This window comes from Pseudoliparis swirei, chromosome 24 (assembly GCF_029220125.1).
Source record: "Pseudoliparis swirei isolate HS2019 ecotype Mariana Trench chromosome 24, NWPU_hadal_v1, whole genome shotgun sequence".
Classification (NCBI taxonomy): Eukaryota; Metazoa; Chordata; class Actinopteri; order Perciformes; family Liparidae; genus Pseudoliparis; species Pseudoliparis swirei.
In genome coordinates this window covers 24,962,975-24,988,668 of record NC_079411.1, presented here as the reverse complement: position 1 = coordinate 24,988,668, position 25,694 = coordinate 24,962,975, and the positions used below count along the sequence as shown (strand labels likewise).

General features: G+C 40.3%; 1 protein-coding gene across 1 annotated transcript; it reads left to right on the top strand.

Annotated features, from left to right (window-relative positions):
- The first annotated feature begins 12,818 nt into the window (after positions 1-12,818).
- On the top strand, positions 12,819-25,344 carry LOC130189652 (voltage-dependent calcium channel gamma-1 subunit-like). The gene is made up of 4 exons (XM_056408564.1): positions 12,819-13,373; positions 19,986-20,060; positions 24,283-24,429; positions 24,576-25,344. Exons 1-4 carry the CDS (start codon positions 13,136-13,138, stop codon positions 24,806-24,808), a joined length of 693 nt encoding a protein of 230 aa, XP_056264539.1. The 5' UTR covers positions 12,819-13,135; the 3' UTR covers positions 24,809-25,344.
- The last annotated feature ends 350 nt before the right edge of the window (positions 25,345-25,694 follow it).

Genomic DNA, 25,694 nt, shown 5'->3' with positions numbered 1-25,694 from the left:
GAAGTGCAATCTATTGGTTTTGTGTACTGGGACACGAATTGTTGGTACTATTTTCATGTCGCTCTGAACAATTTTTTTTCCTGAATGTTAAACACTAAAGTTAGGTTTAGGCATCATAGCCACTCAGTTAGGTTTTAGTAAAAACATTATGGTTGGAAGACCAGTCTCTTGGCTGAAAGTCTTGTTTATTGGATGCTTCAAAAAACTGCGTACAGTTAGGTTTATGCAACAAAAACACAACCATAAAACCACAACTTGGTGTCGAACGCCGGTCTCATGGATGAAGGTCTTGCTTGTTGGAACTAACCACCTCCTTCCCTGCCCGCCTCCCATAAACAGACTTTTTGGATATTAAATACTAAATCGACTGCTCTGCCTGTCACTTAGTCACATGGATGCATTTAATGTTTGTATCCACTGGGAAAAAGGGTCTTAATTGACTTTCCGTTGGAATTATTGTAGCTATTAGCGACATTAAAAAACAGACAATTCCTTCTTATGGACACAAAACCAATAGATTGCATTTTGTGACTAATGCCCAACCTGCATATAGATCTCTGTAGATACATCAACAAAAATGCCTCGGCACACATAATGTCAGTACATTCCAGTATGCAGTGTGACGTATCATTCTAAATATTATTAGCACAGACTGTGTAGTTTGCTTTCCATTTGCTCAGGGACGACATTCAGAACTAATTATTAGTACTTTTGGAGTTGAAGAGCTAACCATGAAAGAACACACATGTTTAAGTTGTATTAGGTTGTCTTTACCTCAGCCAGTTGTGTGAGTGGACATACAGAGGAGCGATCACGCTGTATGTGTTGTGTTAACATGACTCTTGTTACTACGGCCTTTTTATTCAGAGGGTTTTTGATACGTTTGTAGCCAATGCAGAACTCTTATTTAAAGTATTTCTCTTTTTACTCTTTGCCCCATGGTTTGCAAATTTATTGCAATTATTATTGCATGGCAGATATTGAAGAATTGCACTATTATGGCAATGGACAGGTTCATTTGTGTGCAAATCAAGTTATTCTCTCGATTGGTTCAGACATTAATACAAACCCCAATATATTGTTAGTCTGCAAACAAGGAGACACAATAACAATATGTAATATTGAACAACATCAACATGAAACTGAAAACACATTTAGTCATATTAAACCATAAAAGAGAAGATATTTGGCGGATGAGGAGTGTTTTTAGAATCTGTATTACAAGCAACAAGCACATTATGTCACATGGTTTAATTTTGTACTGAAGGTTTTTGTGTATCTGTGTTCAGGGTTAACACATCGAGCCTGCCAAGCAATGGTGTCTTCTGAGCCACAGATTCATTTTATTACAATATATAGTATAAAGTGTTGTGTGACATGAAGTTCAGGGAGGTCAGTGTTGATTGACATGACGGGACACATGGGTATGCTAAAGCTGAGTGTCTGGGATAGCTTCCAAGTGACCTCCGAACCCGAAGGATTAAAGCGCTGGGCAGAGCCAGAAGGCATCAAATTAATTTCCTGCTGCACAAGGACAGGATGGACATTTGATATCATCAGATATTCCCATATGGAGGAGTTAGTTAGTTGATGTGTAAACTCTAAGAAGGACCGTTATTGTATTAAAGCCCCATTTTGTAGTTGTTCCCTTTTAGCGCCCCCTTCAGTTATTGAGGTATTTAACGTTTACGTCAGTGTCATAAATACCCTGTTACGATAGATGCAGCCTCGCATACACTTGTATTGAGTTGAGTCATTTACTTTTGTTTTGGGGGACTGCAAAGACTTTGGGGACTGTCGGGATCCGGGGATTATACTTCGTTTTGAGTGGGTTTGATTGTTTGTAGTGTATGTGTTCATTTTGGGGGCTTGCAGATGCATTGAATTTGATTTAATATAATAACATTTGGGTTTCCGCATATCGACTGTGTGTTTTTCTTTTACGACCATTTGAGCAGAGAGTTAACACCAGAATTCGCAGATCCGCCCATTCCCTTTTTTTAAAAGCGTATTGTACCTTTTCCCCTTGATTGAGTTGCTAAGGGCGAATGAAACAACATAACCAAGAGAATGACAACATTTAGTTTAGATGAAATACCGATCGCGTTTTCAGCCTATATACGTTGTTTTCTAAATGTTTGAATGTGGAGTACGTGTGATCGAATACAATATTGTTGACAACACCAAAAAGCTACATAAAAAAGCTACCCTTATTCTGTAACTGCGAGCGTGGAGTGGCACTATATGACATTGCGTAATCACTGCCGGAAAGCAGGTCGAAGTACATCCGCCCCGGAGCGGGCGGCTCCAGAATCCTACATAGCGGAGTTATTTCCCCACAGACCCCCGATGGCAACGGCGGAGCCGCACATCGCCATATTAAAAGTCATTGTAGCGGCAAAAATTTTCAAGCTGTTATTTTAAGGTACAATTGTTACATAATGTTACTTTAATTGGGTTTTAGAAATGCAATTCTCTGAAAATGTGTTACTGTTATACCATGCACATTTTGGAATTCTGTATGTTATGAACTGATTTCCATGTAAAGAGGTTGGATTAGTGTGGACATTATTTTTGTTCTTTTTTTTTCTTCATCTTTCTACTGGTCAAAAGTCGTGAACAATTCACCGATGAATCGGTGCCCCTCCCAAGCTGACTCCTCCCCTCTCGCATGCTGCAAAGTAAAATTGGCGACTCAGCCAGTGAACATATGGTCCCTTATCTTTAGAGTGTTAAAGTAACACTGAACACAGTGTTAACATAACTCTGGTAAGTAACTTACAATCATGTTACATTCATACACCGTAGACAAAGCTACAGGGAACAATTCAGGGTTAAGTGTCTTGCTCAAGGACACATCAACTAGGGCGGGGATTGAACCACCTAATTGAAAGACGGACCTGCTAACCACTGACCCCCAGTGGCTCTTTAACACTTTAGGGACCATATGTTTACTCGCTTAGTGCTAATGTACTCTTTCATTTTACTGTGTAGCTTTTGACTCGGTCACGTTAGTCGTCTGCAATTCGATATTTCAAGACACAAAAACAGCTCGAGTGTAAATTGAACTCAGAATAGAATTATTCTAAAATGTTGCTTCTGCTGAAATATCAACATTGGATACAAAAAAGAAATTTAGAAGAATTCTTTCTAGAATTAAAACGCACGTGATGGAACTCAATTTGAAAAGAAGAAGGAGGGAGGCGGAGCTTTCCAGAGAAACAGTGAATGTTGTCATCAACACTGGGCATTTTACGCTTACTCTAGTTGTAATGACTCTGACAGAGTCAATTCACTTTAAAACTGTATATTTTATGCAACAACACTGGGGGCTATTTACTCTTGCTGTAATAACTCTGAAAGAGTCAATATACTTTAACAATGAATTGTTTACCATGGGAGATTTAGACAACAACCTAAACCCTAACTCTAAATCAGAGACCTTCAGTCAAATACTGGGATTATTTTTGCATCACGATTAAAGAACAGCTGTCCTAAATAGCTCATGAAAAAAAAAACTTACAAATTTCAGTTGACTTCATTTTGAGACCTGCTTGTGGTTTAATGCCTAATATGAACAGAGAATCGGTCCACTGCGTTTACTCTTCTTTTAAGAGGAAGTATGTTGCTCATGACACCGGGCTAATGGGTCTGCTATACGAAACGACGTGTGAGACAGCCGGGGCAACCACAGGGAGATCAAATCAACATCAGCCAACGTAATGCTTCATCGAACTAACAGGCTCCCGAATGCTCATCCAGACTTCAAAAAGCCCGTCTCTAAACAAGAGATGGAGCAAAGTGAGCCTCGCATGTCTGTGAAGGGTTATTACAAGTTGAAATTACTCATTCTTTGTCGAGTACATGCGTGACTGGGTTTAGCCAGCGAGGACATGGAGTCTCTGCAGAGTCTCCGCTCTGTCAGCTATAGTTGTCATTCAAGTCACTGATATAGAGAAGGGGAAGCCTTGAATTAGAATAGACTTCTTTTCACTCTGCGTTTGTGTGATGTAGACTAGCGATGCTATGCCAAACGGCTCTGATGACCTTGTTTCTCATTCCATCTCTGAATTGGAGAGTCTTTTCCAGCCCTCTCTGTCCATCACCCAGGCTGTAAAGCCCTGAATTTCAATGCCACAGATATTTTTCACCTACATAAAGCTACACTGTCACTCACCCTCATGTCGCGAGGCAGTAAATCTTCCCCTCCTGTAATTGAGAACTCCATGTAATCACAGAAGTAGCCAACATGCTCGTTAGCATCGGTACCTCGCTGTGCGGGAAGGATGAAATTATGCTTCTAGACTCAGGTTCTGTGTGTGAACCTGGATTTGTTGGCGTGGCAAATGGTTCAGCTGTGGTTCACCCTTCAGGTATCTTTATGTATCTTTATGCTAAACCGGATACACCCAATGCCATAATGAAGATTTATTTTTAAAGTACCGTTACAGATACACTACCGTTCAAAAGTTTGGGGTCACTTAGAAATGTCTTTATTTTTCAAAGAAAAGCACTGTTTTTTCAATAAAGATAACATTAATCAAAAATACCCACTATACATTGTTAATGTGGTAAATGACTATTCTAGGTGGAAACGTCTGGTTTCGAATGAAATATCTCCATAGGTGTGTAGAGGCCCATTTCCATCAACTATCACTCCAGTGTTCTAATGGTACATTGTGTTTGCTAATCGCCTTAGAAGACTAATATCTGATTAGAAAACCCTTGTGCAATTATGTTAGCACAGCTGAAAACAGTTATGCTGGTGATATAAGCTATACAACTGGCCTTCCTTTGAGCTTGAAGTTTGAAGAACAAAATTAATACTTCAAATATTAATCATTATTTCTAACCTTGTCAATGTCTTGACTATATTTTCTATTCAATTTTCAATTCATTTGATAAATAAAAGTGAGTTTTCATGGAAGACACGAAATTGTCTGGATGACCCCAAACTTTTGAACGGTAGTGTATATTTTTTTGTAATTAAAAGCTCCTTAATAATATCTTGGATGTAGTTGCAGATCATATTTGAACGATATTGAAAATATTATTGACAGGTGTAAAGGTTTCAACGATTTATAATGAAATTGGGAATACATGCTGTGTGAAATAGAGCCATCAACTGACACTAGCTTCTCTGCAGCAAACATTTCTCACTGTAAACCTGTGACTAGAACCTAAATAACCCTTTAAATAAGTTTTTTGTTAGAATTGAATTGTTTAATAAATTACCTGTAAGAAAAAATGTGTGTACAAGTCGAGACAAAGATAAATAACATATTTTAGTATAGTAAATTGGTACAGGAAAAAATTGGGTCCATGTGAACCTGTTTGTGAGAATATTGTTGAAAGTCCTAATTGTGAGATTGGTGCAAATATATTTATGTTTAAACATTTTAAAAGGTATAGTGTGTAGCATTTCGGGAATCTATATATATGTTTTCATGAGTGTATGATCACCTAAACCTGAATTGTTGTGTTTTTGTTGAGCCCTCTATATCTAGATGGGGAGCCTCTTCAATGAGTTTGCCGTGTTGCACCATCATGTTCCTACAGAAGCCCAGAATGGACAAACAAAACACGAGCCAACTAAAGTAGTGTTATTCTGGTACGAATGGCCTTTGAGGCCTCAGTTACCACGGTCTTGGAAAGGGAGTAAACAGAGGGGTATTTAGTCGGTTGCAATCTGCAACCACGCCCATAGATGCCCCCAAATCCTCCACATCCTCCACCCTTTTTGCCTTTTACTAATTGTTTTCCGTTGCTGTGTTTCATAAACTTCTTGTGCACAGCCCTCAACCTTCTTTGGTTTGCGTGGAATAGTTACATGTTCTGTTTCGGGTGAGGATTTGCATGTTTGGTGAAATTTAAACATAAATCAATCGTGTCATTAATCATTTATGGTACTGCTAGGCCTGTAAATACCAAGTGTCTTTAACTATTTCCTTAAGATGGTTTGTAATGCATAATTTTGCTGATAAATTACTCTGAAATAAAAAAAGGTGAATAAAATTTGAATATCTTTTTGATTTTCTTTTAACCCTCCTGTTGCCTTCGGGTCATTTTGACCCCATTCAATGTTTAACCCTCCTGTTACCTTTATATTTACTGACATATTTTACCCTTGGGGTCAATATGACCCCAGCTATTAAAATCTCCAGAAAATTATTAGAATTAATATTGTTTTCCAAGTTTAAGTGTGAGGTACTTTATGTTTGTTTGTTGACTACCGAAAGAACACCGACATTAAATATTGAATCGGGTCAAATTGACCCGAAGGCGGCAGGAGGGTTAAATATTGAATCGGGTCAAATTGACCCGAAGGCAACAGGAGGGTTAAGGCATAACTTGTTTTTTATGATTTACGTTAAAAAGTTTAAAGCACATTGATTTTATATGTTTGTCTTATCCCCATAATATCTTTATTACTATATTTAACAGTGTGGAGTTACTAACCCTACAACAGCAATGATTTTGAAACCAGCAATAGGTCTCGAAAAAGAAAAGAAAAAACTTTATGATTGACATTATTTCCAAAAGCCTATTTTATGTGGAGTAAAGTAATGGATCTACCATCTTGGTGCTCACACTCTGACATATTAAGCTTATTATTGGTGCAGTGTACAACAGTTGCTTGATTAAAAACATGGTTACAGACAATTTCCACCAGAGAAAGAGAGAAAGGTGCTTCCTTCAGCTGGGAGAGTGATTTCATCAGAGTGGGAGGGGGAGAAAGGCCACCTGTCTGAATGCAACAAAAGTCAGAGATTGAAGCAGCCAATGTCATCGAGGTCAGGGGTGGTTGCTCCGGTGGAAGTCTTCGTTAGTGACATCTTTCAAAAGAATGGTGAGTTGTGTAAAGAACCAGGTTGATTAAGGCTTCAATGTGCTGTGTCTACTCTGTAAGACATCCAATGTGACGTCGGACTCCTGTCCATGACTGTCGAGCCGATCAGTAGTTTATGTTATCCGACAACTGTATTCCTACACTGTATATGAAATTAAACTCTCAAAATGAATATATAAGTCGGTAGAAATTTCTCTGTAGATCATATACATTTACTGAATCTATAATTGATAAATCATTTTCTTCATTCATTAATATGTCCATTATTTAGAGTAAAACAACAAAAAAAGTAAATATATTTGAGTATGCTCCTTACATTATCTTCAAATCATCAAGGCAAACACCCGCTATGCATCAGACCCGCAGTGTTTATCGGGTGCCTGACTCCTAAAGCCAAAATAGATTGGCGTATGGGGAGTGAAGATATTTGGATTGAGCACAAGTGCTAAGCCAAAGTCTGAGTGTTTCATGGGGGTTCTTTATGTCATAAATAGTTTAAAGGAGTAAAGGGTCATTCTAGCCTTCCCTTGTTCATATAGGGCCTATATGAACAGTTTGACATCCTTATACCCCTACGCCTTGTTCATATGAACAAGGCGTAGGGGTATAAGGATGTCAAACTCATTTTCACCGTGGGCCACATCATGGCTGCCCTCAAAGGGCCGGTTGTAACTGAAACACTCTATAGTTGTACCCACCCCCGAGCGTATTGTTAAATAACTGTCTTTGCATTTGATTATTGTTTATTGTGTGAATACATTGTACATGCATTGTGTTTGACACTTGTGATACAGGGTGAGGGGCGGGTTTGGACAGGTTGATTAACCAAACCCTTATGGAATGGTTCAAACCTATGCAAATACAACCTGATAATCTGACTGAATTATATTCCCCATTGAATTTCAAAAGTCAAACAAATAAAAGATATAAATCACGAGTCAGAGGTCTGCAAACCAGCTATGCATAATCTTCTTTGCTGGGAAGTGACAGTGCTGACAACTGCACCATCATGACACCTTCCCTAAAGTCACAGGTTCCAGTTGTTTTATGCCAGAAAAGCAAAACATAATTTAAGGACATTATGAGACTTATATTCATAGTTTCATACATTCACACCATTTCAATCTATATATTGTAAGAGGGGGGAAGTGGGTCACAAAGAAACTCAAAGTGGGTCAAACCAATAAAACGGGGATGAACCACTGTGATTTACTTTAGGGGAGTTATCAAAAAGGATTCGCAAATCCTTCTTCCCGCTCCTTCCTCTTCCTCCTCCTCACTCCTCCTCCCTCCTCCTTCTTCTTCCCTCCTCCACACACGTCACTTTAACATGCACTTTAACTAAAACACACACCCAAACACTTCACATTATTTGTTGTCTTTCTGTCGTGTTGATTGTTGTTTGTTTGTCATGTCCAAATGTTGCACCTTCCACCAAAAAAATAAAACTGTTTCTGATTCTGATTCTGATTCTGATTCTGATTTATGACATTATCAAATGTACGTTTTTTCTTTAGTTCTTCCACTTGTTTTACAGCTCGGTTTCTTGACAAGAAGTTCAAAAAAAGTTTCTTCTTCTTGTAACACCCGTTTTCAGTAAGTTTTTTGTTTCAGCAGGCAACATTGTCGATGAAAGGGTGTTACATGTGCTCCTATAATTTAGTAGTTAAGGATAAGAACCTATCACGCCTCTGGGAAGCATCAGGCAGTCGTGTAAGAATCACAGGGTGCGGCCTTGAATCTCAACTTACCGCTTTGCAACGACAGCGAACATTGTTCTCTGCCATGGCCGTGGCCATCGCAATCAGCCTCTCTCTGACTTGCGAGTCGGAGAATCACAGCTGTTACTAATAACACAAACGATGTGTTCTCTTGCCGTGTCTGAGTGCGAGTGACTGTGAGCGAGCATGACCGATACCAGGAGCAGATCAATGAAATACAGCCATCATTCATTGTCTTATTTTGTGCTTTTTTCACTGTGAAAAAAATTAATGTATCTGTGATTTTTACCTGCGTTAGAAAATGGAGCAGGTTCCAGCACTTTAGATTAGCAAATACTGAAGCAGAAATAGTTGTACGTTCACAAGAGATAGGCAATAACAGTGTCTAAATCTGAAATCATTCGCAGTCGTTTGGCTCTCTCCGAAGGCGGTCACATTTTTCCCTCCCTCTCCTCCCCATGACCTTCCCTGCTTGGCTCCTATCGTCATGTCTTGTCTGGCTTATACTCTCCTCATCACTCTTCGAACTAAAAACCATGGACCGATCAACTGATCAACTGATCAACTGGTCTCTCAACGCAATTGACACCATCTTCTCGACGAGAAGCTCGGGTTCGGGGGAACCTGCCTGTCCTGCCGGGACGTTTGCAGCTGGTTACACGATGGACGCGTGGCGTGTCGTGTGCCTAGCAGCCCTTTCCGTGGAGGACGTAGAAGACATCGACCTATTCGGAACTATGATTACAGGATTTCTGCTGTTTGGATTTGGCGTTGCCCTGGCTTATCGGAAAATTAAGGAAGCGGTGACAGCCGTTAAAAGCCCCCTAAGGCTCCCCGACGAAATTGGATCGATTTGAAATCCTATTGGGAAATGGGAGGAAAGTGGAGGGATAGTAGTTGCGCAAATTGAATGCAGCTACTGGAAGACCAAACAATCCCAATCTTATCTGCTTTCGGCTCCCTCAACCAGAACGGGCCTTGGCCGAGGCCGTTACTGGAACAACAACTCCCCTGATGATCGCTGAAGTGAGAACTCTCTCATTCCCTTCCCCCTATCCACAGACACCTGTGGTTGTTGTCTCCCCAGGACATTTCAAGGCTATCTCCATGGCAACGACCATCTTGTGGACTGAGAACTCTGAACTCTGTCCGTTGTGGCCTGGGGGAGGACGACATGCCAGGCCACTCACACACGAACTTCCACACACTGATATGCATTCACTACCCTCACCCCCACCCCACGCCTTCGCCTGCTTCGTCCCCCCAGTGTGACAGGACGGGGTCTGTGACTGGCGCCTTAAATGGCTGCCGGACCGGCTGGCTGCTTGTCGGTGCTGGTTACCTTCTGCCCCCCAATGGCTGGGCTTAGATCACCCAGTCTTTGGCTTACCTCCCCTCCCCCCTTCCTCCCCGTTGCACGTCTTGTTTAAATGTATGTGCTTTTGTGCTAAGGTGTTTTTTTCCTGCTCCCACACTGTACCCCTCTAGGGGCATAATCTGGTTTTTTCCTTTTTTTTCTCTTCTCTCTTCCCTCATGTTATGCTGTAATCTTCCATTATCTGCCTGTAATTTCCCGCCTGCGGGATCAATAAAGTATACATCTATCTCATCTATCTATCTATATAAATATCTTTAATGTCACAGACTTTCTTGGCAGTATATATAACGAACCCTCACATTACATCTGACTTTTGTTATCATTTACCAATTTACCAATTCCTCCATGTAGTGAAAAATGTCAATATGTCCCTCCTGTGCTACATGGAGTCTAATTTGCAGGAAAAACAAGGTGAATTTTGCATTTTATAACCCTTATGAGAGCTCATGTTTTTTTGTTTTTTTAAAGTTATTCGTATTGTTACATCTCCAGGGCATTTAGGGTGACTTGATGATAATCACTATAATATAGCAATATAATAATAATATGGCACCTTTTTAAAAACGGAGTTTACAAAGTGCTTTAAAGAGACAATAAAACAACAGAAAGCTCAACAGTGAGGCCGAACATAGGAATACAAACTAAGGTCAGAGTTAAACCCTGATAAAACAATACAATAGAGGAAAGGATTAAAAAATAAAAAATGTTGAAGCCAGTATTGGGGCGATGTGAAGCCAAAGCGCAAGTTCAGTCAGAAGACTATACTCTTGCAAGCCTGCCATTTATTTATTGTATGTCTGCCAATCATTTCTCACTCAAGGTTTACTTGCTGTCATTGTTTGGCGCTGTCAATCAGCTGATCTCCTCTATCCAATAAGCACAAGGAAACAATGACATGGTTAGCCAATTATCTTGCAGTCGTATCATTTAAATATGACTGTCTCTCTACCTTCAGTTCATCCATGTTGCTGTTACGCACCCCTCCACCTCAGCCTCATCAGCCACCACCAAGCTCTGGACTCCACGGGGAGATTTATCTCATTGCTGATCGGGGCAGACCGCCCTTCAATTACAAATCTCCCTTTATCAAAACATATCTTCTGTTAACAATAAACATGATCCTTTCTTCATCTGACTGATCACTCCAATTGAAGCAATGTTGTCTGTAAATAAACAGTGAGAAGCCGAGTAGAGGTTTGAGTTGAGAGAGTGACCTCTGGTTAAGACCAGAGAGGAGGCAGTTACAGTAGTCGAGTCTTGAAAAGATGAATGCATTAAGTACGATTTCAAGGTCAAGGTGAGATAATATTGAGGCGGTTCTAATTTGAAGGAAATAGGACCGGACAACTTTTGCGATTTGTTTTGAAGCCTACATTCTAATCAAATAGTATTCTTATGTTTCTCCCAGTGGACTTTATGTTTACAGACAAGGGGCCAAGGGCACTTTTAATTGGACTGATTTGAGGGACTAAATAACATAATTTCTGATTTTGAGTTATTGAGTTGAAGACATTGTGATGTTGGATGAATTGACCTAGTGGGAAAATAAAATTGGACCTAGAAGAATACCTTGCTGTACACCACGGATAATGTGGGATGCAGAGGATAAGTGAAACCTATATGGAGAAGAGTGGGTTCTATCTGAAAGGTAAGAATGAAACCAACTAAGTGCAGCGTCCTTGATGCCAACCCAGGTTTTAAGATGGTTGATTTAAATGGCATGATCTACTGTGTCAAAGGCTGCACATGGATCAAAACTAATTTAAATCAAGCTCTACCCCTTTATCGGCAGCTAAAAGGAGATCATTGGATACCTTGATAGGGCGGTTTCTGTGCTATTTAAAGCTCTAAAACTTTAATGGCACTTATTGAAGACGTTATTAACACAAATTAAAGCTAAAAGTTAGATTGAAACCACTTTCCTTCAAACATTTGATGAAAAAAGGCATTTTAGAAATGGGTCTAAAATAGAAAATAAAATACTGGGCTAAACTCTATAAATAATCTCTTTCAGTAATGTAGTCGAGATAATCAAGACGGAATATGATTTCAGCTAAAAAGTACAGAAAACAGGTTTAAAATTGCTCAAATAAATATAGGAATATCACTCCTGACAGACTCATACCCCTCAGGACAATGATATAAACTGTATGTTATTTGAGAAAAATATTATTTTAACTTTCTCAGAAGGATATCAGTCAGCAGATGAATGCCCCCTCACTGATTTCACCTTTTAAACCCACTTCTGATATTTTCACACAAATGTGGACTAATGTTAAAGAACGATTTTACCTTCACACTGTACACACATTGAGCATCTCAATTAAGAACCGGTTGGTCCCTGGCCTATAAATCGCAGTGTTATGTGGGCATCCTGAAAGGAATTATTAAAAGCAGCATCGTTCCATCAGGAAAACTGTGTTTGACAGCGGGCGCCTCGCCGCTGCTCTTTAAAAACAGTAAACAGTAACCTCCTCTTTCTCCTTATACAGTAAATAGTCTCCAGAGTCACATTCACGCTGGGGCGGTGTTGTCGTGAGGCAGAGAGTGAAGGCACAGCCACTTTAGATGGATGGAAACTTGAACCAGGGGAAATTATTCTCACAATACTGAAAGGTCCATGTTGAAAGTTTCGTATGGATAACATAAACTGTTTAAGTGAGTCCACTTATTGTAGTATGATACACAGCTCCACTTACTGACACTGCAAACGGATACATAGAGAGCCTGACAACTTGACTCACTAGTCACATTTATAGCATCCCCCTCCCCCAGTTAAACACCTCCCAACACATGGAGCATCCTCTAAACGCCCATTGCCACACGATGACAGACATCTGATTTGGTCATCAACTTTCTTGAGCTTCCTCAACAGCTGTAAGTCTAAACTTGCAGCCCCGCAGTTGTGCAGCAACTCAAAGTGAGTGGGGGGAAGAGGACTTATAACCAGGACAGAGCGGTCTGGCCCCTTCCCCTTCCAACCAGAGGCACAGATCTTCAACACGGGGAGAGGAGACACTATTCTCAGGCGGAGAGAGACTTTGTGGGAATCTTGCTGCAGTCACTGAGGAAAGAAGCCCCCCGGGGACACAGACCAGTGTGTTCACACTACACCTTTTTTTTCTTCCTTTTCTTCATATCAGATCGAAGAAGATTCACTGAGCCGAAATCTCCCCACCTGGAAACATGCACAAGCGCACAAAGATAAAGATTGCAATCTTCGTGCTAATAGTGGGCATGGCATGCATGTTCACCGCGGTGGTAACGGACCACTGGGCCGTGCTCAGCCCGCCGGTGGATAAAGTCAATCAGACCTGCGAGGCGGCCCACTTCGGCCTGTGGAGGCTGTGCAAGAAGCAAATCTACATCAGCTCGGAGCACTACTTGAAGGGGCACGGCTGCGGCCCCATCAGCCTGCCTGGAGGTAAGGGATTATTGGAATAAAAATGACAATACTGTATTAATACTGTCTGCTGTAACTGTGAGGCGCCTCTATGCAACCCAGCCCACGGCTCTGTGGTGGGGAGCTTCTAAGAATAGAGGCTCAAATGCAGGATCACTTTATATGGCAAATTACTTTTTTTAACTTCCATAAACTTGTATGTGAAATGGAGAGAAAAAAGATCCATGCAGCGTTCCACAATGTGTTCAACTTTTTTCGACTGTTTTTCGTCTGAAACATACGGAGGGAAAATAATCAGATGTTTTCTATTGTCGTTCATCAGTGGTGTTGAAATGCAGCCCACATTTAATAGTAAATGTGCCCACAGTAAATATTTGACATCAACCAGAGATGGCCAAGAATGAGGCAGAGAGCCACGGGGCTGCTTGTACTGATTGGTGTCTCCTCTCTGTTTAATGAGGTATTTATTATTGAAATCCAGTTTTCCAGTTGATTCTTCATACAACATGGGATCCAGTACCTGACTTATACAGACACTCTATGGAACACATTGTGGAAACGTACATTAAAATAGCTCGAACACACTGTATTTAAATACACTATTGAGGTGAATTGAGTATTAACTCTAAATAATGACTGTCAAAATACTCTCTCTATTTTTTTATTTGTAGTCACATCGATCCTCCAATTTGATATAACTTCATACCTCTGCACTTCAGGGGAACATATTGAGGATTCTTCTACTTCCTCCACTATAGATTTAAAGTAGGAAATAATGAAAAGGCATTCGAGTACTGGTTTCACAGTACAACACTGTGAACGGGGCGAGCGGACAATCGTACTTTGGGATACAATAATGTAATGTCGTAGGTTTTGGTGTTCGCTGAATTCAAGTAACGGATCTAAACACTTCCACCACATCACTTTGTGGTGTCGAGCAGTGGCCGACTAGCAGTGACTCAATGAGTTGTGGGGAGAGTCGCTCATCAGTTGAACCACGCTGGCAAACTGACCGTTGGCTGCGATGGCATTACCTGACCGCTGCTTGTTACCCCACCCTGCACGCCGCGGAAATTTCCCCCCCAAATCTGTCCAACTCGCAAGGCTGAGAGAAACTCCCGGAATATATCCCAACCTGTGTCAGCTGTTAAACTTTTGGGAAACGCAGACACCGTCTGCGCCCCGCGGGGCCATTCCAGGAGCAGATGAGATGTCTGAGGGCGGTTCATCTGCGCAGATATGACGAGCATGTGCTGACTATACGAAATCAGCTCAGCCCACCAGTGCATGTGGGGAATGTATCAGTGGCAAATCCTTCTCGAACCTTTATCTGCACATATACATACATACTGTACACACGTAATGACAGTTGTGATCTTTAAATATTTGGAAAGTGAGTTTATAATAGAAAGTGCATCGCTAAGAGCCAGAGAATTTGCTCGAGCCACTTGTTCCTACGAGATGGCATTCACGCCTTCAACATTAGGCGCAGTGTTGCCAGGTCCGCGGTTTTCCCGCGGAATTGGGCTACTTTTGAAGTGTTGCCGCGGGTTGAATTTTTTGTCCGCTGGTTCGGGTAGACCTATTTTGCATGCAAATTACATGTATATCTTTAAATAAAAATCCATATTTTAAATGAAATAATTTATTTATAACCAAATCCTACCAAACTGACTCCAGATCAGCACATACACACATTTTATTTATGATAATATACTGTATCTAATTACACAAGGCCATTTAGGACATAGGTGAAATAACTCTTTCGGGAAAACTGCTTTTAATGCTGGCATACTAAACATTTGGTGTTAATTTGTAGATATTACAATACATTTGGCAATGATAGCAATGCTGTTGGACTTTAAAAGCAGTGTATATGGTTTGGCACGGGCATATTTTGAGTTCTGATATTGGGCTGGTTTTTGGGCTGGTTTTATTGGCCATTGGGCTGGTTTTGATTGGCCCTTGGGCTGGTTTTGTCACACAGACCTGGCAACCCTGATTAGGCGTGATTTGCGATGGCCACCGTGGCAGGCAGCCTTTATTTAAGAAGCGAGTAAATCCATCAGACTCGAGGGGCTTCTCCCGGCCCGATAGCTGTATTTGGACAGGAACATTATTGTTTATCATAGCCACACGTCTTCAGAGAGGTGATCCAAAGCAGGACTTAAACAGCATGTGAGGAGGTCCCCACTACGAGACACTCATCTGGAAAATATGTGCTGACTTGTTGTTCAGGTCTACTGCCGACAAAGCACAGATGGCGAGACGTTCTCGGGGACACTTTTATGCGTGTAATGCAGACTTATGTCCCTCTGTATGTTGTTTCAGCTCAAAGAAAGAACGTTTCATCTCAACCAAAATGTACCCGACAGCTATTTTAGTTTGAGATGCTGTGAGCTGTAAATAAGAAACATCAGCTATGTTTACGACGCTCTGTATGTCACAGCATACAGAGACGGGGCTCTCACTGTAATGTTTGAACCATGATTCCATGAAGGGAAAGGGTGTGATGTTGTTTACTGCTTAGCAAGCAGTCGTGGTTATAAATATAGGCGACGTAAATACTCAGCTGTCTTGGGTGGAGACCGCGAGGGTAATGAATGTGAGCACGCCAAGTTCGGCGGCCTTCTGAGTGACGGAGCCACATGGATAGGTCCGGCATAGCTTTGAGGTCTGCTGTCCCACCAACATGTTTCCACGAGACCCCTTGAAGCTTCGCAGTCACTCAGATTACTTTACACGCATTGGGATGCATAGTTCAAAAAGAAAGTAGTACCACTGGTATTTTCCCTATATCGGCGCTCAAATTACCGAATATCCAAGGGAGAGGCTTCGTATATGGATATGGGGAACTGCCAGGGATTCCTTAAAGACGTATCTAAACACGTGTCCTATGCTTATCTTGGTGAGAGTGCTCAAATTAACTTTTTTTTAAAAACACATTTCATATGTCATGTACACAAAAACATAACTGAAGTTATCAACAGGTCTTGGCCGATGAGCGAAAGGTATCGACACGGCGTGTAGCAGACTAAACAAACACCCGGGCTCAGAGGACCGGACCAATCATAGGTTCCGTCGTTGACAAAATGAATAGACAGTGCACATTAAAGCGACACTACCGTTCAAAAGTTTGGGGTCACCCAGACAATTTTGTGTCTTCCATGAAAACTCACACGTTTATTTATCAAATGAATTGAACATGTCATAGAACATATCGTCAAGACATTGACAAGGTTAGAAATAATGATTAATATTTGAAGTATTAATTTTGTTCTTCAAACTTCAAGCTCAAAGGAAGGCCAGTTGTATAGCTTATATCACCAGCATAACTGTTTTCAGCTGTGCTAACATAATTGCACAAGGGTTTTCTAATCAGACATTAGTCTTCTAAGGCGATTAGCAAACACAATGTACCATTAGAACACTGGAGTGATAGTTGATGGAAATGGGCCTCTACACACCTATGGAGATATTTCATTAGAAACCAGACACTTCCACCTTGAATATTAATTTAACACATTAACAATGTATAGAGTGTATTTTTGATTAATTTAATGTTATCTTTATTGAAAAAACAGTGCTTTTCTTTGAAAAATAAAGACATTTCTAAGTGACCCCAAACTTTTGAACGGTAGTGTATGTACAGTGTGATATTTGTTGTGCAGAAATGCTGCTAATCCGATGTCTTTAATTGATCTTTGGAAAGATGATGGATTACCCTATGAGGAACAAGAGGGGCTTTACAGCCCTGGTCAGCAGAGCCTAGCAGGAAGAGGACCAGACACAAGTGGTGCAACAAGTGCCTGTCAGTGTGTGTACTGTACGCCATTCACGGCACGCAGATATCTTTGTTCCCACCAGCTCCATATGCTCCATATGCTTCATGTGCTCCATCATTTCATTGATGCTTTGTGCTGCAAATATGGTGCGAAAAGGTGTAATCAGGCGCCGCACATCACACAGTCACGTGTGGGAATGAAGCTACTTGATACAGATAATGAGCTCAAAGCATCCACACCAAGGCAATAATAAGAATAAGAATATGACATTATGGGGAAATAGTGAAGTTCAAAGAGATTTTTTCATTCTCTCTTTTCAATGCAAGGTCTGGCTCAGAAGTATAACTATTGACAGGCCTCTTTCACACCCAGCCCTCTTTCATATGTGCCTTCGACAGTGAAAACTCTGGAGCGTGTTGCTTAGGAACAACCTCGATTTTTTTTATGGCCAGTCCCTGCACTCATTCATAAAAAATTATATATTTTTTAAATGTGTGCTGTATTCAATTCAATTTAATTCAGTTTGTTTAACATAGCCCCAAATCACAAATTAAAAATGTGCCTCTTGGCTTAACAATCTGTACACATATGACATCGTTGTCCCAGGACCTCACAGGAAGAAAAACCAAGTAATATTTAAAAAAGAACTTTCACAGGGAAAAAAAGGGAAGAAACCTTCAGGAGAGCAACAGAGGAGGATCCCTCTCCAGGATGGACAGAAGCAATAGATGTCATGTGACCAGAAGGAATCATTACAAAGTTACACAAACACATTCAATGAATATGACAGAATGTATGAATAGTATCCAGGACTGTCAGGAGTTGTCATGGATGAAGTCCTGTGTTGGCCTGCAGCAATGTAAATGCTTGTTATTCCAAATAAGACTTTTTTAAACATTGCAATGTGGCCTTGGCTTTGAAAAATATGACTCACTGATATTGGTTTTTTCCCATTTCTATCAAATGACTCCCCGTGTAGCTTATTTTCATGGTTAACAGCAGACATAGGAACATTTTCCAACACCCCACATAGCAAGGGTCATCGAGCTTTAACCATTAGGAGCTGCATAATCTGGCATGAAAGCATTTCACCGATGTCCTATGGTGAAGCTGTCAGTAAAAAGGGATTAGGGACATCTGTGGGAGCGGAGACCTCATGGCATAAGCGAGATCATTGATGTGCACTTAACTTTGCACGAGTCGATGTGAAAGCGTGATCGGGTGTTGAATACTGCACATCACCGTCCTCAGTCCTTCTGCTCATATGACCATCCCAACCCACAAGTTATTTATTTTTAATGCCATGAAATTCTCCGGCTTTCACAAAGTGAAGCCTCAGATGTCGCCAGCCCGTGTGCCCTTGATCCATTACTTTTAAACTTGCCCCACTCAACAAGTATGTGTAATGAGAGGAGAAAATGATTTGACTGGAGTCTAAACCAATTTTCTTTTCTTTATTCAACACTTGGCAAAAACATCTTTAATGTTTACTCTACGAAACCTGTGACCAGATAAAGCGGCCTGGCTTTATTTGTGCAAATCCCCAAGGTTTAACACCTCGTCTGCTCAAAAGAAAAAGGATTTTATTTTGACAGGCGCCCCACACGAAGCACGCCATCTCATCACCATGTTAGTGGTACTGTTATTCTGGTAGTGTTAATCTGTGAGATGCTTTGGGGAAAACAATGTGGGCTAGATATGGGACAGGGTACGGTGTTCATATGGTGCAAAAGTATGCGGGGCTATCTCAATCCATCCATCATTTATTTATGATTAAATGGAAATTTGATACGGTTTAGTGGTTCAGAAAAGAAGGAAGACACGGATTTTTACACAATTTAAAGATTATTTAGTGAAATAGAAATTCTTTATGAAACACAAACTAGGGGTCGGGTTTAAAAAGATGTTCATAACATAACTAACATTTTTTAGATTTTTTTTTTTTTTGGCAAACGGCAATATGGATTTTAAAAAACGATTTTAGTCAATAAAGTGAGATATTTAGAGAATGGGCACGCATATATTATAATATTCCACACAACAGACCATGGTAGTATCACGGTGACATTTTAATAAACTAATGAACTATTAGTCATGTCTTGGCAACATGACCCTTTCATGATGATGGCCCTCTCACTTTTTCAACATAAAGCATGTATTTGGATATAAAGACATTTCAATTTAATGTCATGAAATTTCATGAGACAAGGTCAAACCTTTCATGAAAATACATCAAAGTGAATAGTGAAGTTTTAATGATTAAAACATAATATAACATCAGACCAAATGCCTGCAACGTTCTCTTTGCCTCTCCTCATCAACCCCTTTTATGTCGGCAAGTGTCTGTTTTCAAATAAGACAAGAAAGCTTTAAAACCCCACATTAATGTTATATTTTATACTTATGTCTGTCTTTTCTTTATTTTTTCTTTATTATTGATCTTTTTGTCACTTACAATGTTTTGTCACATTCTTTTTTGTTCAGTGAAACTGAATAAAATCAATAAAAAAAAGTTGTTGAACATTTTTTTAAACACATTAATGTCCAACATGCATGCAGAAACAGATAACTGCTAGCATGTCATGTATATTTTATCTCAAGACTTGGTGAGTTGGAGACCGAAAAAGAAATGGAGTGAATATTTGACTTAAAACCATAAATGTGATTTCAAATAAATAATAATGTCTGCTGTGTAAATGGGCAGCTGCCCAAACGTCTGCCATAACAATTCTATGTGGTGATAAAATATAAAATACTTCTACTATTGTTGTGCTTCCTCCGAGAGGCCAAAACATAATTTGATGTCCGTGTAAATTTGAACTAAATCCTATTTCCTCTCTCTTCACAGTGGAAAACTGCACTTACTTCAGACACTTCACTCCAGGGCTGGATACCGAGATATTTGAATACAAAACACAAAAAGGTAAGTCTCGGTTTTTGTTCCCCTATTGTGGTTTACTCTCATGCCATCCTGTCGAAACATGAAAAAGGGAGAGATTCATTTGGGAATTCATGTTGAAATGTCTTTGGTTACATTTTGACTTCCCAGTTTGTGTGAAGTTGAACATCAAACTGGTTTCATCTCGAATTCCCACCTGACCTCACCTGCTGCTGCGGCTGCTGCTGTGATCTGCGTTTCAGATTTCCACCAATGTTTAACGACTGACCTCGGAACAGTTATTGGTGTCACAGCAGGGTGGAGTGGACCAGATGTCAATGACAACATTCTTTATCGGTTATGAGTACGTTGTGGGTGAAAGACTATTGGGTTTTCCTTTATCTTGTACCAACCCTTTGTCAAACAGGCTTAAAGTAAAAGTGCTCACACAGATCATAACTGCCAAAACATGATATCACGTTATGCAAAAACCGCCCATTTACACAATGCACTAGCACTGCATGTGATATACGTTATTTTGACCTTTTTATTACCTTCGCATTGAAAATGCAGAAGGTTATGTTTTGATCGCCGTGTATTTATTTATTTATTTATTTGTATGCATTACTCGCATAACTAAAAAAGTATTAAACCGAATCGCATGAAATTTGGTGGGATGATTGGTTATTATCCGGGGACCATTTGATTAGATTTTGGGATCGATCGGGTCAAAGGTCAAGGTCATGAAAAGGTCAAAATCTTCTTTTTACCATAGCGCGGTCAATTTGTATCCAATTGGCATGCAACTAATGCCAACATGTTCATAATTCAATGCCCAATCTTGTGATATGCGAAGGTATGCGCTCTACCGAGTGCCCGTTCTAGTTAATACTGTTTTGAAAACAGTTTCCGTAACATAACGCATGGGTCCGGATTCACCCTGCTGCGTCATATAATGTAAGAAAATACTGATACATTTGAGTATCATGATGTCATTTTTTTAAATACAGTATATATTCTGTTTCGCTAAAAGTTTACATGCAAACATGTGTGACAGATGTTGTTATAATACAATAAATTAAAATCCAGATCTCCCTGTTCTGATAGTATTAACAAAATATTGTTTTACTTGTGTTTTTTACACAATAAAAGTTTTTCTAAAATTAGATTTTTGTTTTATTTATCACAATATATCTCAAATGCGTGTCGTATTGTCCGAGTCACAGCCGGAGTGTACTGACACAAGACCGATAGTGTTTCACACATGGCTCCTCGGGAACAGTGCGAGCGAATACCGTCTGCACGTCCAGTACAGTCGACCGTTTTGGAGCCGTGTGTGTTTGTTCCAGCGGTGCATTCTCTCCGTCTTTTTCTCCCTCCAGTGTGACCCGGTTACAGCTGTGACCGCACAGCCAGCGCATGTTGTATGACAGCCCTCCCATGTAATGTGCGTTAGGGGCTGGAACACATGTGGAGCACTGTCACACTCAATTACTGGGGTGTAAACGTGGATAGTCTACCCCCACATCCGAAACTCAGAGATGCTAATGCAATAATACATAGGTTTGCCATCCTCTAACACAAACACACACACACACACACACACACAGACACACAGACACATTCAGGAATGATTGCAGGACTGACCTAAATTCCTTGTAGTGTTATTCTCTCTTGACTGAGTCATATGGCAATAGGCCTTCCATAATGGTGCACATGGTTGAATGAGCAGAGTACATAGTTAGTTTAGTTTGTCATCACAGGCAACAACAACAAAAAAGGTCTAGAATGAAATTCTTGCAAGTCAAGGATGCTGGAGGTATAGATCTTAGCATTTGGAGGTTCTTCGCGTCTTTTCCAAACATCACTAAATGGAGCAAAAAATGTCTACATAGACTTTACTGTGACATCTTATTTTGGAGAACTGTCTTCCTCGTCCCTTCCTGTTAGCATGAGCCAGATCTGGTCAAGAAAGTGAAACTAAACCAAATCTGAAATCCTGAACGTTGATACATTTTTCAGGTCAAATCTCTCCGACATACATAAAGAAAAAGCAACACATGCCTATTCCCGCATAAATAATCCAGACAGATATATACAGACATGCATACATACTGTAGGTAGCCTTTCTTATTTTCCCTTAGCTGAGGCACGACAGACTTTTTGTCAATGTCAATCTTTTGTTTCTGAGAAAAGTGGTCCGATGTGACTGAAACACTGGTGTCCTCTGATGACTCCCTTGCTCTGGCTTTTGAGAAACTTTGTTGAGCTGGCAAACGAGCTCCTACAGACATGAAGTATCTCAGAGAACCCGGCGTGTTCAGGGTGTGGCTCATCTTCCCCAGCCAGCAGAAGATGAAGGTTCTTCTCCCCAAAAGGAGGGCGTCTCCCCTGGGCACGGTTCACGGGCAAACAGGCGGCAGATCAAAGGCCTCCCGCCCCATCCACCTCTCTGATCGGAGAAACAAGCCAGCTGCGGTTCCTATTACGGAGACGACCCTTACCTGTCAACAAATTACAATCATACAGCATACTATATGGTTGAATGAAAGATTATTGCCTTGAGTCTTGTGAAATATATATATATTTTTTAAAGTCGACAGATTCCAGGAAAAGACCAAAACATACAGGAATGCGTTATTGCCAGCGTAGCTGAAGCCTCCTCTGTGGCATCGAGCTCCATTGTTGGCCGAAAACTATTAAAAACACATCGATGAGACACACTGTTTCACCGGGTGACATGTTTCATCATGACCATGTTCCTGAACAAATGCGCTGCATGCTCCTGTTTTAATGATATTTTCTTCAAACTACAGTACTTTACTGTTTTAGGTAACATCTAAAAAAAACTATGCATCTGTGATTTTTGTATGTCTTCAGCATGAATTTAACAGCTTGGGTGAAACTACGTTCTTGTCTGTTTTTGTATTGAATTTGTTTCCAATAAGAACAATATACAGGACTGTCTCAGAAAATTAGAATATTGTGATGAAGTTCTTTATTTTCTGTAATGCAATTAAAAAAACAAAAATGTCATGCATTCTGGATTCATTACAAATCAACTGAAATATTGCAAGCCTTTTATTCTGATTTATTGCTGATTATGGCTTACAGCTTAAGAAAACTCAAATATCCTATCTCTAAATATTAGAATATCATGAAAAAGTATACTAGTAGGGTATTAAACAAATCACTTGAATTGTCTAATTAACTCGAAACACCTGCAAGGGTTTCCTGAGCCTTGACAAACACTCAGCTGTTATAAATCTCTTTTTTTACTTGGTCTGAGGAAATATTAAAATTTTATGAGATAGGATTTTAGAGTTTTCTTAAGCTGTAAACCATAATCAGCAATATTAAAAGAATAAAAGGCTTGCAATATTTCAGTAGATTTGTAATGAATCCAGAATGCATGACATTTTTGTTTTTTTAATTGCATTACAGAAAATAAAGAACTTTATCACAATATTCTAATTTTCTGAGACAGTCCTGTAGAACTAGAACGGGCACTCGGTAGAGCGCATACCTTCGCATATCACAAGATTGGGCATTGAATTATGAACATGTTGGCATTAGTTGCATGCTAATTGGACAAAAATGTATCGTGCTATGGTAAAAATTTGTTTTGACCTTTCCATGACCTTGACATTTGACCCGATTGATCCCAAAATCTAATCAAATGGTCCCCGGATAATAACCAATCATCCCACCAAATTTCATGCGATTCGGTTCAATGCTTTTTGAGTTTTGCGAATAACACGCATACAAATAAATAAATAAATAAATAAATACACGGCGATCAAAACATAACCTTCCGGCATTTTCAATGCGAAGGTAACTAGAACGGGCACTCGGTAGAGTGCATACCTTCGCATATTACAAGATTGGGCATTGAATTAAGAAAATGTTGGCATTAGTTGCATGCCAATTGGATAAAAATTTACCGCGCTATGGTAAAAAGAAGATGTTGACCTTTTCATGACCTTGACCTTTGACCCGATCGATCCCAAAATCTAATTAAATGGTCCCCGGATAATAACCAATCATCCCACCATATTTCATGCGATTCGGTAAAATACTTTTTGAGTTATGCGAGTAACACACTTACAAATAAATAAATAAATAAATATATAAATACACGGCGATCAAAACATAACCTTCCGCATTTTCAAAGCGAAGGAAACCAGAAGGGCACTCTTAAGAGATGACCTTGGATTGTAAAGGTCATTTATCGTGTCAACACTCTCGGTCTCTTCTTCCTCTCCAGAGTACAACATCTCGGCCGCAGCCATCTCCATCTTCAGTATAGCCTTCATGATCCTGGGCTCTCTGTGCTTGGTGGGATCCTATACCGGTAAAGGCAAAGGAAGAGACTACCTCCTCAAACCTGCCGGCATGTTCTTTGCATTCGCAGGTGAGTCCAGTGTGCTAAAAATTGTCAATATCCCTGCAGCATTTACATTTTGGAATACAAAAAAAACCAACCTCACATTGCCTTTTCGTTTACATAAAGTCTCATCTGTTGAGAGCTCATGTTCACACATCGCGTCTCCATCCCAGGTATCTGTGCCTTCATCTCCCTGGAAGTGATGCGCCAGTCGGTGAAACGCATGATCGAGAGCGAGGAGACCATCTGGATCGAGTACTACTACGCCTGGTCCTTCGCTTGTGCCTGCACCGGCTTCATCCTCCTCTTCCTCACCGGCATCGCCCTCCTGCTCCTCTCCATGCCCCAGATGCCCAGGAACCCGTGGGAGACCTGCATGGACGCCGAGCCGGATCAAGTGGAGTGACCGCCAAGGGGCGGGCGAGACGAATGCAGGATAGAGCGGTTGTGTCTCTCTCTTTTTTTTTTTGAGGACAGATTTGAGTAAAGATTCACTTCAAGAACGAGAGCTGGAAATAAAAGAGCAACGGCGAGATGACGGGGACTGGCTTGGCCGTGGACGGACCACCAGAGCTCAAATCTGACCTCAGTCCTAGAAACAACTGACTTCTCAGTGACGGCTCTCCTACTTCTGTTTCCCTCTTGGCTGAAACTCTTTCACTGCCGGCACATTTATAAAAAGAAATGTTCAAAATCTTTTTACAAGGGTCACTCGTATGCGACAGGGTCTGGTTTAGTCTCCCAAAACATGTTGGAGGGTTACTGTAGATTCTTTCACATTTTGAGATTATAGTTTATCCAGTTCTGGCCTGTCATCTACAGCAGTGAGTTTTTTTGATTTGATGTACTGCATTATGCCATCTTGTACATATCTATTGATCATCTGTGGAATTGTGAAACTGTTAAATTGGAATTTACTTAAATATCGAATAAGTAAGAGAAGCTGAGACTCATGTATTCAAATATACATTTCATTTTTCTCAGATTTACTAAGGACCTCTAAAAAATAAGTGATTTCAGGCGAAGAGCCGCAGCACAGAGCCGGTTTGTTCGTGTGGCCGGCTGAATGCTAAACACCCACACGGTCAGCCTGTTGGAACCGGTTCAGCTCGAGCAGGTGCACAAACAAGGCCTTTTGCTTTTGATTGACAGCTTCCAAACCAAACTGAAACAAATAATCCTCTGTTAGTTTTCATGAGTCATCATGATCCGTTAGAAACACCTTCACACCATCTATAAAAATATTATACACAGTATATATAAAATTATTACAATACGACAGATTTTTGACT

Bases quoted from the DNA above. Each gene is read 5' to 3' on its own strand.
- LOC130189652 (XM_056408564.1), top strand. From the start codon at position 13,136: ATGCACAAGCGCACAAAGATAAAGATTGCAATCTTCGTGCTAATAGTG. The intron at 13,374-19,985 runs GTAAGGGATTAT...CTCTCTTCACAG, and splicing joins CCCCATCAGCCTGCCTGGAG to TGGAAAACTGCACTTACTTC. The intron at 24,430-24,575 runs GTGAGTCCAGTG...TCTCCATCCCAG, and splicing joins CATGTTCTTTGCATTCGCAG to GTATCTGTGCCTTCATCTCC.